At 45.2% G+C, this 13,664-nt stretch overlaps 1 protein-coding gene across 1 annotated transcript in view; it reads right to left on the bottom strand.

Annotated features, from left to right (window-relative positions):
* Positions 1–13,664, bottom strand: part of PYGL (glycogen phosphorylase L) — a 44,906-nt gene that overhangs the window by 14,166 nt on the left and 17,076 nt on the right. The window contains exons 5-16 of the mRNA XM_046008691.1: positions 12,279–12,410; positions 9,000–9,111; positions 8,431–8,513; positions 4,966–5,109; positions 4,643–4,735; positions 3,622–3,768; positions 3,120–3,283; positions 2,552–2,666; positions 1,728–1,829; positions 1,462–1,609; positions 1,306–1,364; positions 1,059–1,200 (exon numbers count right to left, since the gene is read on the bottom strand). Coding sequence (XP_045864647.1) covers positions 1,059–1,200; positions 1,306–1,364; positions 1,462–1,609; positions 1,728–1,829; positions 2,552–2,666; positions 3,120–3,283; positions 3,622–3,768; positions 4,643–4,735; positions 4,966–5,109; positions 8,431–8,513; positions 9,000–9,111; positions 12,279–12,410 — 1,441 coding nt within the window. The remainder of the gene's footprint in view (positions 1–1,058; positions 1,201–1,305; positions 1,365–1,461; positions 1,610–1,727; positions 1,830–2,551; positions 2,667–3,119; positions 3,284–3,621; positions 3,769–4,642; positions 4,736–4,965; positions 5,110–8,430; positions 8,514–8,999; positions 9,112–12,278; positions 12,411–13,664) is intronic.

Below are 13,664 nucleotides of genomic sequence, written 5' to 3' on the forward strand. Positions count from 1 at the left end.
TTATAAAATATATTGAAACTTCTCTTTCTTGACCTTTAAGATTCAGTCTCTCCTGACCCTTCTGTTATGATCTGAGCAAATGGGATTGTCTGCATGCTTTCCACTTCCCACCTCCTCCCTCCCTCCTTTCCAAGGCAGGGAAATGTGCTGGGTGCACCTGAGGTGCGCCTGGGGCCTCTGACCTTTCAGCCTAATTTACACACAAATTAGTGCTGCCAGAAGGCCCCCTTCCCCCTTTTTGACTTCAAAGGTCAGAACCAATTCTGTTTTACTTTGAAGGCTTATTTGTAGATTAGATATACTTTCATTGACATCAGTAGGAACCTGGCTCTTATCTCTTTCTGCATACAGTCTTAAACAGTAACATCAGAGGACCCAAAAATACCTCAAAAAGAGAAAGGCCTGTTTTCAATTTGGGACTTGGATGAACGCACAGTTGGCATCTGCCTGTGGACCTTGCTTTGTAAGCACATGATGCAAATAAGCAAAGAGAGCAATAGAGAAAGGGATGTTGGCTTTCTGCCAGTCTAACTCTCCCCACGTGGGAACTCCATGCATGCTCAGTGCCCATCTGAGCACATCTAAGCCTCATGCTTGGCAGCCTGACATCCGTCCTCATTCTCTGTTGCCACGTGAACAAATGACAGCCCTTCTTCCTTCCATGAAGTGACCAGAGGAATATCCGGGGCTAGGGAATTGGCGTTTTGTTGCAAAACTGGAGCTGGGAATGGAAGCCCTTTCCTTTCCTTTCCCTTGTAGAGCACCATCTGTACTTTGCCCAGACATCAGGGCCCCCTCCTCCAGCACCCAGCTCTGGTTAGCTAGCTGGCAGGAAAATGCACTTGCAAAGCTAATGGGTGATACTGACTTCGGAGACTGCAATTTCATGGTCAGTCGCATCAACTTAAAGACTCTTAGCCTAGGCCTTTATGGAGCCCAAGAGTGATGCTTTCTATCTTAAGTTACTGACCCCCTGAACCCAGTCACGTCATTTTCCCCTACCATGTATTTCCCGAGAATTTGCCCTGTCTCAGCATGATTTGGGAAGGGGATACTACCTTTTTCAGCAAGAGACACTCTATAGTTCTCCAAGAAGATGACTTTCAGCTTGCTTCCAACCACAGGGTCATTGTTCACCACATCTGCCACGGAGGTGATGAGCTTTATGATCATTTTGGCCATGTGATATCCCGGGGCAGCCTTGGGGAAGGATGTCAAACACACTGTCGGGAGGGAGCCGTGACGAAGTGGACAAACCGCAAGAGATCAGGGCCCCCGCAGCCCCACTGAAGAGAATCAACTTACTTTGCCACCGATTATGACTGTTCTGGGCACAAACAACTTCCTGGGGTCTTTCTTAATGCCTGGAAAAGATTTAGGAGTGGGTGGGCGGGAGGCGGGCGCGGGCCGGGCGGCAAGGCTCCCGCCTCCAGGGGGCGCTGCGGCCGCGCGCAGACTCACGGTTGTACATGGTGACCACGTGCAGGCAGTTCAGGAGCTGCCGCTTGTACTCGTGGATCCGCTTCACGTGCACGTCGAACATGGACGAGGGGTTGATCTTCACTTTGTACTCCTTCTCCAGGAACTGGGAAAACTTGAGCTTGTTCTCCTGTGGAGACAGGACGCTGTGTGGGAGCCGGTTTGCGTCGGGCGCATCAGCCAGTCGGGGGGGCCTCACGCACCCCAGCACTCCTGCCGCCGGAGGAATCCGTGCCGGGAAGCCTCACCTGCTTCGCGTTGGCGATTTCTCGGAGGAAGACGTCATCACCCAGGAAGCCTCGCAGCTTCGTCAGCTGGCTCAAGTCTTTCACGTAGTCTTCCCCGATTTTCTTTCAGTTTAGAGAAGAGGGGATCTGAGTCAGGGACGGCAGCCTGCCCACTAGCAGTCTGTGTCCGTCTGCGGCGGGTGCCTACAACAGGGTGGCCGACCTACCACACCGTGTGGGAAGAACCCTTTGCTAGTCTCCGAAATGCAGTTTCAGTGGCAGCGAGCGTTATAAACAAGAGCCCTACCTAAAAGGGGCAATGCAGAACCCAGGTTCCACCAGCTGTTATTATGACCTTCGCTTAACTAAATAGGGTCACCGTCTTCCATCTGTTGTGTCACAGGAGTACTGTTAGCCAGCCACGTAATTTGTGAACCCCCTGGTTAAAAATTAAGGATTTCGGGGCACCTGGGTGGCTCAGTTGTTAAGCATCTGCCTTCGGCTCAGCTCATGATCCCAGGGTCCTGCGATCGAGCCCCACATCGGGCTCCGGGTGAAGCCTGCTTCTCCCTCTCCTACTCCCCCTGCTTGTGCTCCCTCTCTCGCTGGGTCTCTTTCTGTCACATTAATAATAAATGAAATCTTTAAAAAATAATAAAAATAAAAATTAAAACTTTCGACAGGGCTACAGCAGAGAATTGGATCAAACAGGGAGCCTTATGAGACAGCACCCTTCACCTGCTGAGGGCTGGCCCTGCTGTCTGTTGCAGACCAGACTCATGAGTCAAAAGGGCCCTCCACCACCTCTCGCTCTGAAGTCAGGCCTCCCCTGCCTTGCTCCTTACCTCTGCTATTAACTCTGCGAGCCCTGGGTTGCAGAGTAAGAGCCAGCGCCTCGGAGTGATCCCATTGGTTTTATTCTGAAATTTGTCTGGTTCTAACTCACTGAAGTCCTTGAATCTGGAGTCGGAAGAGACACGTCACTGAATTTGTCTGAAAGAGCAGGCTCCTGTTACATTCAAGAAGCCAAGTGTAGGCTTAGAGAGATTAAAGGTGGAGGGAGAGGCTGGCAGCAGCTAGTGCTGTCATTCTAAACAGAGATTCATTTGCAATTCAACATTATAAGAAAAATTCCAAATCAAGTCACCTCTATACAATTTCCTGGCACTGACATATATACCAGACTTTGCAGCAGAATAGGTTTTTTTTTTTTTCCGCCTTCGCTCCTACATCTAGAATTAGGATGGTTCAGAGAGGAAGGCATTTTCTTTTTGAAAAGGTTACTTTGTATAGGAGAAAATAATTTTCGCATTTTGACAGGGCCTTTCTTCCCCAAACGCAACCCTGCCTTTACTAGCATCAGTACATTCGTGGAGCAATGTTCGACCCACCACCTCAGGAATGGAGACTCACACTTGGGTCTTCACAATGTCTGAGTGGATTTTAGCTACGCCATTCACAGCATGGGAGCCCACAATGCAGAGATGGGCCATGTTGATCCTTTTGCCTCCTTCCTCTTCTATCAGAGACATCCTTCTCAGACGGTCGACATCTTTAGGAAACAAGGCCGCAATTCTCTGGCCAAGGGAAGAGAAAGGCCTTGCTGGCCACTCAGGTTTAAAGCAGTGTTGAGATAATGTCATTCACTTCCCCAGCAAAATCTCTGATGGAGCAAATATGGAATTTCACTCCCACAGAGAGGGCGTCGGTTCACCCTGAGGAGATGCCATCCTCTATTTTAGTGTTTTCTAAAAGGTGTCTTTAACAGCGCCCCACCAAGTCTTGAATACTTTTGATGTATCTATGTCTGAAAGATGTTTGGGCCTCCAGTTTGCTGAGAGGGAACACAGCAGCCGCCCTTAACATCTCAAGACCTCATTCTCAAAAGGGGTACGAATTTCTCAAAATGACTTACATCTAAATGCTTCTGATTTATCTCATAAATGATTTGCAAATGTCGAGGAAGCAACGTTTCCACCAGCTCTACAGGCCAGCGCTCCAGGGCCTCTGGGAGCACCGTGTGGTTGGTGTATGCAAAGGTCTTCTTGGTGATCTCCCAGGCCTGTGGGAAGGGAGAGGAGTTAGCTGCTTCCCTGTGCAAGAAGCCTGCCCAGCAGGTGCTCACCCCATCACACAGGACCACACATTTCCTCAGCTCCTGCCAGTCTGCAACAGCACAGCCCATCCACACAGTTGGACACACTCAATTCAGCCAGGGTCCGAATCATCCAGAGACTGGGAATATGATTTCTTCTTTTGGGTGAGGGGAAAGCAGCCACGTGTAAAACTGTTTGATAAAACTGAAGACAACATACTGATAAGTCTTCTCTACTGTCCTAATATGCCACTTATTAAAAGCAAAATCTGGGCGGGACGCCTGGGCTCAGTGGGTTAAGCCTCTGTCTTCGGCTCAGGTCATGGTCTCAGGGTCCTGGGATCAAGCCCTGCATCAGGCTCTCTGCTCAGCGGGAAGCCTGCTTCCCCCCTCTCTCTGCCTACTTATGATCTCTCTCTTTGTCAAATAAATAAATCAAATCTTAAAAAAAAATCTGAGCAACACAAACAAGGAATGTTCTGAGAAAGTATGGAGTATGTTTAAAATTCTGATTTGTAAACTGGTGGGGACACTTACAATTTGCTGTGTTCTGAGGTTGGAGAATTTAATTTAGAATCCTTTAAGACTCACACAAAAAAATCCTTTTAGACCCAGTCCATCTGAGCCGGATGGCATTAGCAATTTATTTACTTTCTTAGTCTTCCTCCCCGTAAAGCAGTAAGGACAGAGAAATGTTAGCACTGGGCAGACTTTATCTTTGCTCATTGGAAGTTAGCAACAGTAACTTATTTTGAAAAACTGTAAAGGGAGCTTTTGGGAATATCTCTGAACCACAGATATACTATTTGATTAAAGGAAAAGGAAGCCAAACTATTCAGACCTTGGACCAGGGCAGTTTTTCAATATCCACAAAAATCCTCATCAGCTCAGGGATGGCGAGTGCAGGGTGCGTGTCATTCAGCTGGATGGCAACCTGTATGAGGAAAAGGCATCAGCGAGCAGGGGACGGATGGCCTGGGGTAAGGTCTTTCTTACCCTCATGGGTGCCTGCACAAAGCAGCAAACAGAATGCCTGCCCTGGGCAAGGCGCTTTAAGCATACGGCACCTACTCAACTTTTTTAGTCCTGAGAAAGAGGAGTACATCTGATAGGAAGTCCTGCTCCCTCACTGTCTCTGTCCGTGTTTGCAGACTGAATACTCGCCTGGTCTGGAAAGGCATCAAATGCAGTTTTGGCGCTGTCTGTGGAGCCAAACTTGGAGGCTTTGAAACGTCGGATGACATCTTGCAAGGTCGCGGCCACCACAAAGTATTCCTGCTTCAACCTCAGCTCTTTCCCTTCAAAAAACTTCAAGCCAGAGAGACAGAGTGAGAGTGGTTCACACTGCAGCGTGGCCAAAATATGCCAGGGATCTCCTGCCCAGAGAACTTCAAGACGAAAGCTCATAGAACATCTGGCAGAAGAGGACAGGTTGAAGGCCAAGCATCAGACTTTGCTCTTTCCTGAAGTGTAAAGGGCTTTAAAGAAGGCGTACAGATACAGGATAAAGGGAATGGAGACAAGACAACAGCAACAACCTTTCTGAAGCTGAAAAATAGATGCATGAGTGGGAATTGGGCCAGAAGACCCCGAAAAACCGGATCCTGACCTGCTAGAAAAGAAGGGCCAAGGAGCAACTAAATTTATGCTCCAAAGCCCCTAAAGGATCAGGATTTGGCAGCACTGGTGCCTTTGGAAGTAGGGGTAAAGATGCGGTGAACGGTTAGTTGTGAGCCTAACTAAGCAGGAGTTGGCCTCAGACTCCACCCCCAGATCCCCCCAGCTGAGCAATCTCTTCCCCCAACGCAGGCAGAAGCCTGATGTGTATTCTCTGGAGATGGTAACACAGGGGTCTCTGGGCTGGAGGGAGACAGGAAGTACCTGGAGGGAGACAGGAAAGCAGGGGTACCACTCTGTACTGAAAATGAGGGGAAGGGATTTAAAGGGAAGTTTATGTGCTGAATTGTTGAGACTCTGAGACTTCTTCTCCCAACCAAATTTCAGAACCCAGGCAGCAGTTATCACTTCCGCCAGAAAGGAAGCTGAAGAGGCTTCTCTCGGAGGCCAGAAAGGTTACAGCAAACAGTCCTGCACAGTGGGGACCTCAGGCGAGATAATGGAGGGTGCATCTGAGAACGCATGACCACATCTTTGAGGAACTTGGGGAGAACATTTAAGATTCTGCACTTTTGGGAACCCTCCTACACTGTTGGTGGGAATGCAAGCTGGTGCAACCACTCTGGAAAACAGCATGGAGGTTCCTCAAAATGTTGAAAATAGAACTACCCTATGACCCAGCAATTGCACTACTGGGTATTTACCCTAAAGATACAAACATAGTGATCTGAAGGGGCACGTGCACCCGAATGTTTATAGCAGCAATGTCTACAATAGCCAGACTATGGAAAGAACCTAGATGTCCATCAACAGATGAATGGATCAAGAAGATGTGGTATATATATACAATGGAATACTATGCAGCCATCAAAAGAAATGAAATCTTGCCATTTGCAACGACGTGGATGGAACTAGAGCGTATCATCCTTAGTGAAATAAGTCAATCGGAGAAAGACAACTATCATATGATCTCCCTGATATGAGGACATGGAGAAGCAACATGGGGGGTTAGGGGGATAGGAGAAGAATAAATGAAACAAGATGGGATTGGGAGGGAGACAAACCATAAATGACTCTTAATCTCACAAAACAAACTGGGGGTTGCTGGGGGGAGGTGGGATTGGGAGAGGGGGAGGGGGTTATGGACATTGGGTAGGGTATGTGCTATCGTGAGTGCTGTGAAGTGTGTAAACCTGGCGATTCACAGACCTGTACCCCTGGGGATAAAAATACATTATATGTTTATAAAAAAAAAAATTGGAAGGGGGGCGAACCATAAGAGACTATGGACTCTGAAAAACAACCTGAGGGTTTGGAAGGGTCAGGGGTGGGAGTTTGGGGGAACAGGTGGTGGGTAATAGGGAGGGCACGTTTTGCATGGAGCACTGGGTGTTGTGCAAAAACAATGAATACTGTTACGCTGAAAAAATAAATAAAAGCAAAAAAAAAAAGATTCTGCACTTTTCTTTTAGGCGATCAGAAGACTTTAAGGAGCTTTAAGCAAGGCAAAAATAACTAGCTGCAGAGGGGTGACAGCTGCAAGATTCCTGGAAGAGGGACTCATGCCTGGAGGAGGGCTATGGCCAAGTTGGGGAGAGTGAACGAGTTTGTTTTTGTAATTACGGTACAAAACTGATTTATCAACTTGTACTTAAAAACAGGCATGACCCTGACAGCTACCTTTTACTCAATGAATTCAGTTAACTTTGTACCCCATGCTAACCTTGTGTCCCCTATGAATTGCTGTAGATGGTTATTTCCACATAAAGTTAGGTTTGGTCCTTACTGAGGACTGGAGGATGAATTTCAAGCCCCTTCCAGTTAAATAATTTTGAAGGCTCGGTTAGGCTAGGCAGTACTTGGAAGGATTCTTACTTTAACTGACCACAAAACAAAAAGACTTTTTGCTTCTGGGTCAGAGACTTTTCTGACCTGTACTTAAGTCACCATGTCCCTCTCAAAGGGCAAAATAACATAGGGCATTAAGTTTCTGAAAATGCTGCAGCAAACTTCATCCGCTATTGAGACAACGGTTTACAACTAAGTGGACGCCCAGTCTTAAGGATGATTTATGTCCTCATCTCCCAATCCTTGCTTGGTGCCATCTTTGCAGAGCAGATTACTAATCTGGTTGTTTTTGAGACTTATTATTAAAAGGACAATCATTACAGAGTCAAGAAGGTAATTTTACCCACACATAAGATAGAGCTAAGTATATTTAAACCAACTTAGAATCCCTGGCGTTCATCTGTGATACAGTTCCAAGTTAAATTATCATTTTTTAATTTTAGCTATTTTTAGTGTAAAATTAGGAATAATCAGGGCACCTGGGTGGCTCAGTGGGTTAAAGCCTCTGCCTTCGGCTCAGGTCATGGTCTCAGGGTTTTGGGATGGAGCCCCGCATCGGGCTCTCTGCTCAGCAGGGAGCCTGCTTCCCCCTCTCTCTCTGCCTGCCTCTCTGCCTACTTGTGATCTCTCTCTGTCAGATAAATAAATAAATAAATCTTAAAAAAAAATAGGAATAATCACTCATGAGAAAAAATTTCAAGAGATGAATAAGTGGCATAAGAAACAAGTGTTTGCTCCTGGGTCTGCTCTGAGGTCCAGACCCCCAACTCGCCTGAACGTGGAAGGCTGGGAAGAGCCTGTCAGCGAGGGGAAGAGGCCAGGCAGGAAACCTCCAGGGGCTTCCGACTCTGTGGAAGAAACTTCTGTTTGGAAACAGTAATTCACCAGTGCTCCACTTCATCTTTTATATCTAGGTTTTGTTTTGAAATTTGTGAGGTCACCGGTTGAAAGGGAAAATACCAATTCTGACTTCATGTCTTTTACAAATATGTTTTCCTTACTTGGGGGCAGGGGAAATCTAGACAATTCAGGAAGAGTTATGGAGATTATTGTGCACTGAAGAACAAAAAATCAGTACTGAATATGTGCTTTATGGGCTACGGAAAAGTGCTTTTGAAATAGGCTACTTCTGTTTCCGCTGTGAGAGCAAGCTTCACCACTCACATTATCATTGGGATAAAGGACCCGGGAGATGTTCTCGGCCAGATTTCGGTCCAGCACAGCCTGAATGTAGTCTCCAACGTTAACTGAGGGGAAGGTTAGAAAAATGAATAAGTAGATAAGCCAGCCACTGTTATCAAAGCCCCTTGACCTCACCTGATGCTTGCTGCTTGCCAGGTGAATGTGGGGATTCCTACAACTCCTGAAAATCCAAAAGGATTTCCACAACCATCCATGCTGTGATCCTCATGAGAGTCCGGGAGGGCCAGACAGGACTACTTTTAAAATGTCCTCCATGCGTGCTCCGTAAAATGTCTGCTCACTGGAAAGTTCTGATCAGAAACTCAAGGCTTTTCTCTCAAGCTCAATTTGATACTAACTAGCGATCCGAAAGATCACACACACACACACACACACACACACACACACACACTGACACAGAGACCATTTATGTCCCGGTCCCCGAGATCCTTGTGTGTCCTCTTTCAGAGCTGGTACTGATCTGGTTGCCTCTGAGATCAAAAAGATTAAACACACACACACACCTCCATGAGAGCCCAGGCTGTACTCACAGTCTCTGAGGTTAAAGTCATTGGGTGCCCGAGCGGACCAGAGTCGCATGGTGTTGACAGTGTTATTCATATACCCAGGCACCGGGGTGTCATATGGCAGAGCCAGGACCACCTGTGGGGTTAAACCAAAGCAGCTGCTCAGTTTCCCATGTGTGGTGATGCAGGCTGAACAGTGGGCTGGGACACAGCAAGGGATTCTGTTCTTGACTCCATCACAGACTCAGACTGTGGGACGCCTAAACCAAGATGGAAGGTCCTAGGTCTGGGGGTGGGGAGGTTCTGATGGGCCATGGGGAGCCTCCTCCCACTGGAGCAATCTGGGTGCCTGGAACCATCCAGACTGAGGGTCCACTCTGTCATCCCCATGCTGATCTCCCTATGTCCCTTGTCCTGATCTGGATGCCCCTCTTCATGTTTCAGTTAAGCCACTATTCTGAGAATAATAATATATGACGTGCCAAGTGACAAATGTGAATCTGTTGCCATTACAAAATAGTAATCAGGGTAAGTTTAGTGTAGGTAATTCAGTGATCTGATTTCAAATACAGTGAAAGTGAATGGAACAAAAATATATGAGGATAGATGATAGAGGATGTTGGAAGTGCTATGGGAGATTTTTCAAAGTTGCACGAAGAAGAGTTATTTTAGTGGTCTGACAAATCAGCTGATGATTAGCTGAGATGGGTTTAAGAGGTGAGCTTCGGAAAGTCTAGCTCAGTCTTTGTGACAGTCATTGAGACAGTGAAGAACAGGAAGGTAACTGTGTTGCCTGTGAATTTAAAATTTATGTGGGAAAAGACTCACTTGTATTCCCTGCCTCATCAGTCAAGCTCGAAGGAAGGGGAATGACAGACTGCTTGTACTGGAGGGTGCCAGAGATCATTTCGTGCAATCCACTCATTTTAGACATGAGAGGAATGAGGCGGAGAGAGAAGTGACTTACCCACAGTCACAGTCAGTGGCAGGGTTGAAACCTACACTGATCTCCTTAATGTGATTTGCTGAATTATGAGCAAATGAAGCATTATAGCCTGGGTCAGTCAATCACATATATTCAGTCATGCTTCCATGAGTACCATGACCTCGAAGTAATCACCCTTCTTTAAATACCTCTGACTGGGAAATAAAGGTCTCTGGAGATTTTTAAAGCACGTTGTGATCCATCAGGAAAAAGGTGTTTGCAGAGTGGGAGTGAGTCTGGGTGTAAACATGATTTGTCCTTCTGATCCTTGAAGTGTAACTGAGAAAGCTGGGGAGACACACAGCTCGGATGTCCCTTTAGAGAACATCTGGCAGAACTTGCCACCTGGGAGCTCGAGTCCTGCTGAGTCGAGGCTGTGCTTTCTTAGGGAGGCTCCCGGTGTGGTACGATCTTGAGAACTAGGACTTTTCTCATGAGCAGTCTTCAATCTCAGGCCCCCTCAGCAGGGATGCTCGCTCTGGGTTCCAGGGCCCATCCTCCTTCTTTCCTCTTTTCTCTTCTTAGGTGCCACACTTCCTACCCTTCCCCTCTGCTCTGTCATTCACAGGCCTTGCCCCGATATCACACCTACACTTCTAATTCTCTCTGGTATCTGTTTCCCAGAGGACCCGAGCAGACACACGAATGAAACGGATTGCTCGGTTTATTGGAATCTGCCCACAGCGTGTGCACACCGTGCCGGTCCTCATGCCCTCTGACCTCACCAGCTACAGACCTGGGGCTAACGTGGGCGACGGCTTCCAGAAATCCATAAAGTGCTGCCCGCCTTGGGGCAGCTCACCTTATATTCCATCTGCCCCGTAACATTGCCTTTGTGGGCACAGAAAAATATACTGTCTCTAACTGAATTTCTGGAGGTATTATGAAAATGTGTAGAGGTGCTCTGTAAATGCGAGGTAGCTCAACAGTGGTACCTCATGTAAAGAGAATATTTCCAGGACTGGTTGTGTAAACCGCATACGTTTAAAAAGCTCAAAAGTCACCGGAAGTTTTAGACACCAAAACCTATACCAAATACTAGTTTAATGCCAAATACACATGTGAATTCTTCAGGCATATTAACAATTGATTTGTTTGCAGCTCTCTTGACTGTCTTTGTAACCAACTTCAACTCAGATTGTGTTCCGTTGTTTACCAAATTTAGAAAAAGAGAAAGAGAAACTTACCTTGAAACTACAGTCTTCGTTTATGCCTTTTACTATTATACCATAATGACCTATTTTAGCTTCTGATCTGCTATTTCCTACATTGAATAAATTCATCCTCAGATAGAAAAATCATTTTTAAATAGTCTTATTTTTCTGAACTGTGAAACGCTCTATGTGGATTAGCAGAATAAATTATCAGTTTAAAAAGTCAACTATAAAATGGGTCTTGGTTCTTCTAAAATAAAATAAAGGATCTATTCATGGGGCATAATCCACAAACCAACTGAATTTAGCACTGCAGTACTGAATTTCACTCACAGCTTTGCCAGCTAAAAATATTAACTTGCTCTTTACCATTTACTTTAAGCTTTTAAAGAATGGCTGGTGACATATCCCTCCCATCCCAAGATCATATTCATTAAGCAAATATCTCAACTGGAGCCTCCAAAAGATTGGACAAGGCAGTCTAGTAACGAATAGGGGTTATTTGTCAGCAAGTAAGAAGACGGCAGAGCACACAGCGTCACTGAGGTGCTGAGAAGTGAACTGGTCGGCAACAAGGTAACGCTCAAATCTGGTGGCAGGATAAATACCCAGCCATGAAGTAAGCCCACTTGGACTGACACCAGCATGATTTCTCTAGAAGTGATTCTGCACAGAACAAAACATTTTGCAACATTTTGTACTATTTTTCTTGACTTTGCAACGAATAAAATTTTTCTCAATCCTTTCAATAAATACTTTGGTTTTAATATATTTACCCCTGAGAACTCCTAAGTAAAGGTATCTATGTCAACAAGGTAAGAAGAACATTTACATTTATTTAATCTTGGTATCAAAAACTTTACATGAAGCTGGAGAGCTAAGCCTACTAGGATTACAGAATTGATTAATCTCTGACAAAGCTGTTTGCAGAATGACCCTGATAAGTCACTTGACTTTGGGGAAGTCACTTGTCTCTTGGTCTCAGCTCCCTTGTTTTGCAAGAGTGGGTTCACTAGGAGAAGGAACAGAACTATGGACAAAAACATACTCTATCCTTCACTACACAACATACTACCCTCAATATCATATGCATATCATGCTCAGTGCCGTGGATTCCCCGTGCTCTACTGTACAAAATGCTCAGCATGAGAACACTTCCAGTACCTGGGTGTCGACCCATTTGGTCCCAGTGTTGGTGTGCTCTACTTTTCCATAGAAGTGCACGGGCAGCATGAACTCGGGTCGGGCCTTCTCCCAGGGGTTTCCATGTCTGAGCCAATCATCTGCCTCTTCCACCTACAAAAAGGACACAGCTGAGAATTTATTTTTCGGGAGATACGGACCTTCCATTATCTCAAGTCAAAAGTCAAATCAAATGGAATCAAAATATCTTTGACTAACTCAATGCAAGAATACTGTTTTGGTAAGAGAGGTCATTGACTCTGTCAAACTCAGTTCACCTATGTTAGGGTATTGCAACCTAAATCAACAACAATCACATCTGTCAATACATAGTACTGCATTTAATTCTCACAGCATAACCCTGTAGGATGCAACTGTGATTTTTCCCTTTTTAAAGAAGTGGAAATTGGAACTTGCTCAGTCACACAGATAGTAAGTGGCACTGCTGAGTTTTGACCTTAGGCGTGTGGGTTCTAGGCCTGTGTCTTAACGTCTGTGAATACAACTATCCAGCTCGGGAGACCGAGAGGCCATCTAGGAATGTTTATAGTTGGATACCTGGACCTGAAGGTTTCTACATGATGGTTTCTGTCAAGATCCTTTTGCCTAGAATGCACAGACCAGTTAAGAAATACCACTCATAGAAAGCTCACGCTCTCTCTTTCTCTCTCTTAAAATTTTATTCATTTATTTGACAGAGAGAGACAAAGAAAAGAGACTGAGAGCACAAGCAGGGGGAGCAGGAGTGGGAGAAGCAGGCTCCCCCCACTGACCAGGGAGCCTGACGTGGGGCTCAATCCCAGGACCCTGGCTGAACTGTATAGATACAAAACACTATTACATTTTATGGTCTTTGTTTAATTTAATCCCTTTAGTAATTTTGATCTGATAATGAACTATTAATTATGGTTCATTTTGAAAATAATATATACTAATATGTACAGAATTTATTTTATTGACAATTTCAACATTTTCCCATATGTTTATGTTAATTTATAACCACATATTTTTCATAAAAATTTTAAAATCATAATTTGTATTTAGGGTATTCTGGACATCCAGTGAATTTTGGTTTGCAACAAACAAACATGCCAAAAAAAAAACCAACAAAAAAACACAATGGAGAGGGAAATGTACTTTTAAAGTAAAGACATTATCAGTGAAAGCTTTAAAATATTACATGTATGTTAAAAAAGTGTTTGGACAAGAAAGGAGAGGTGAGGACTTTTGGGACAAAGTACTCTTGTGAAAGAGATTACCCCTAATCTTATTATTTTACTTATCTGATTTCTCACTTTCCCCTCTTAGAAGAGATAGCTTTAGTTTAAGAAAATTTGTTTATGAATTCTTAGGTGGTTTTATGACCAC

This window comes from Meles meles, chromosome 6, assembly GCF_922984935.1.
Source record: "Meles meles chromosome 6, mMelMel3.1 paternal haplotype, whole genome shotgun sequence".
In the NCBI taxonomy this organism is placed as follows: domain Eukaryota; kingdom Metazoa; phylum Chordata; class Mammalia; order Carnivora; family Mustelidae; genus Meles; species Meles meles.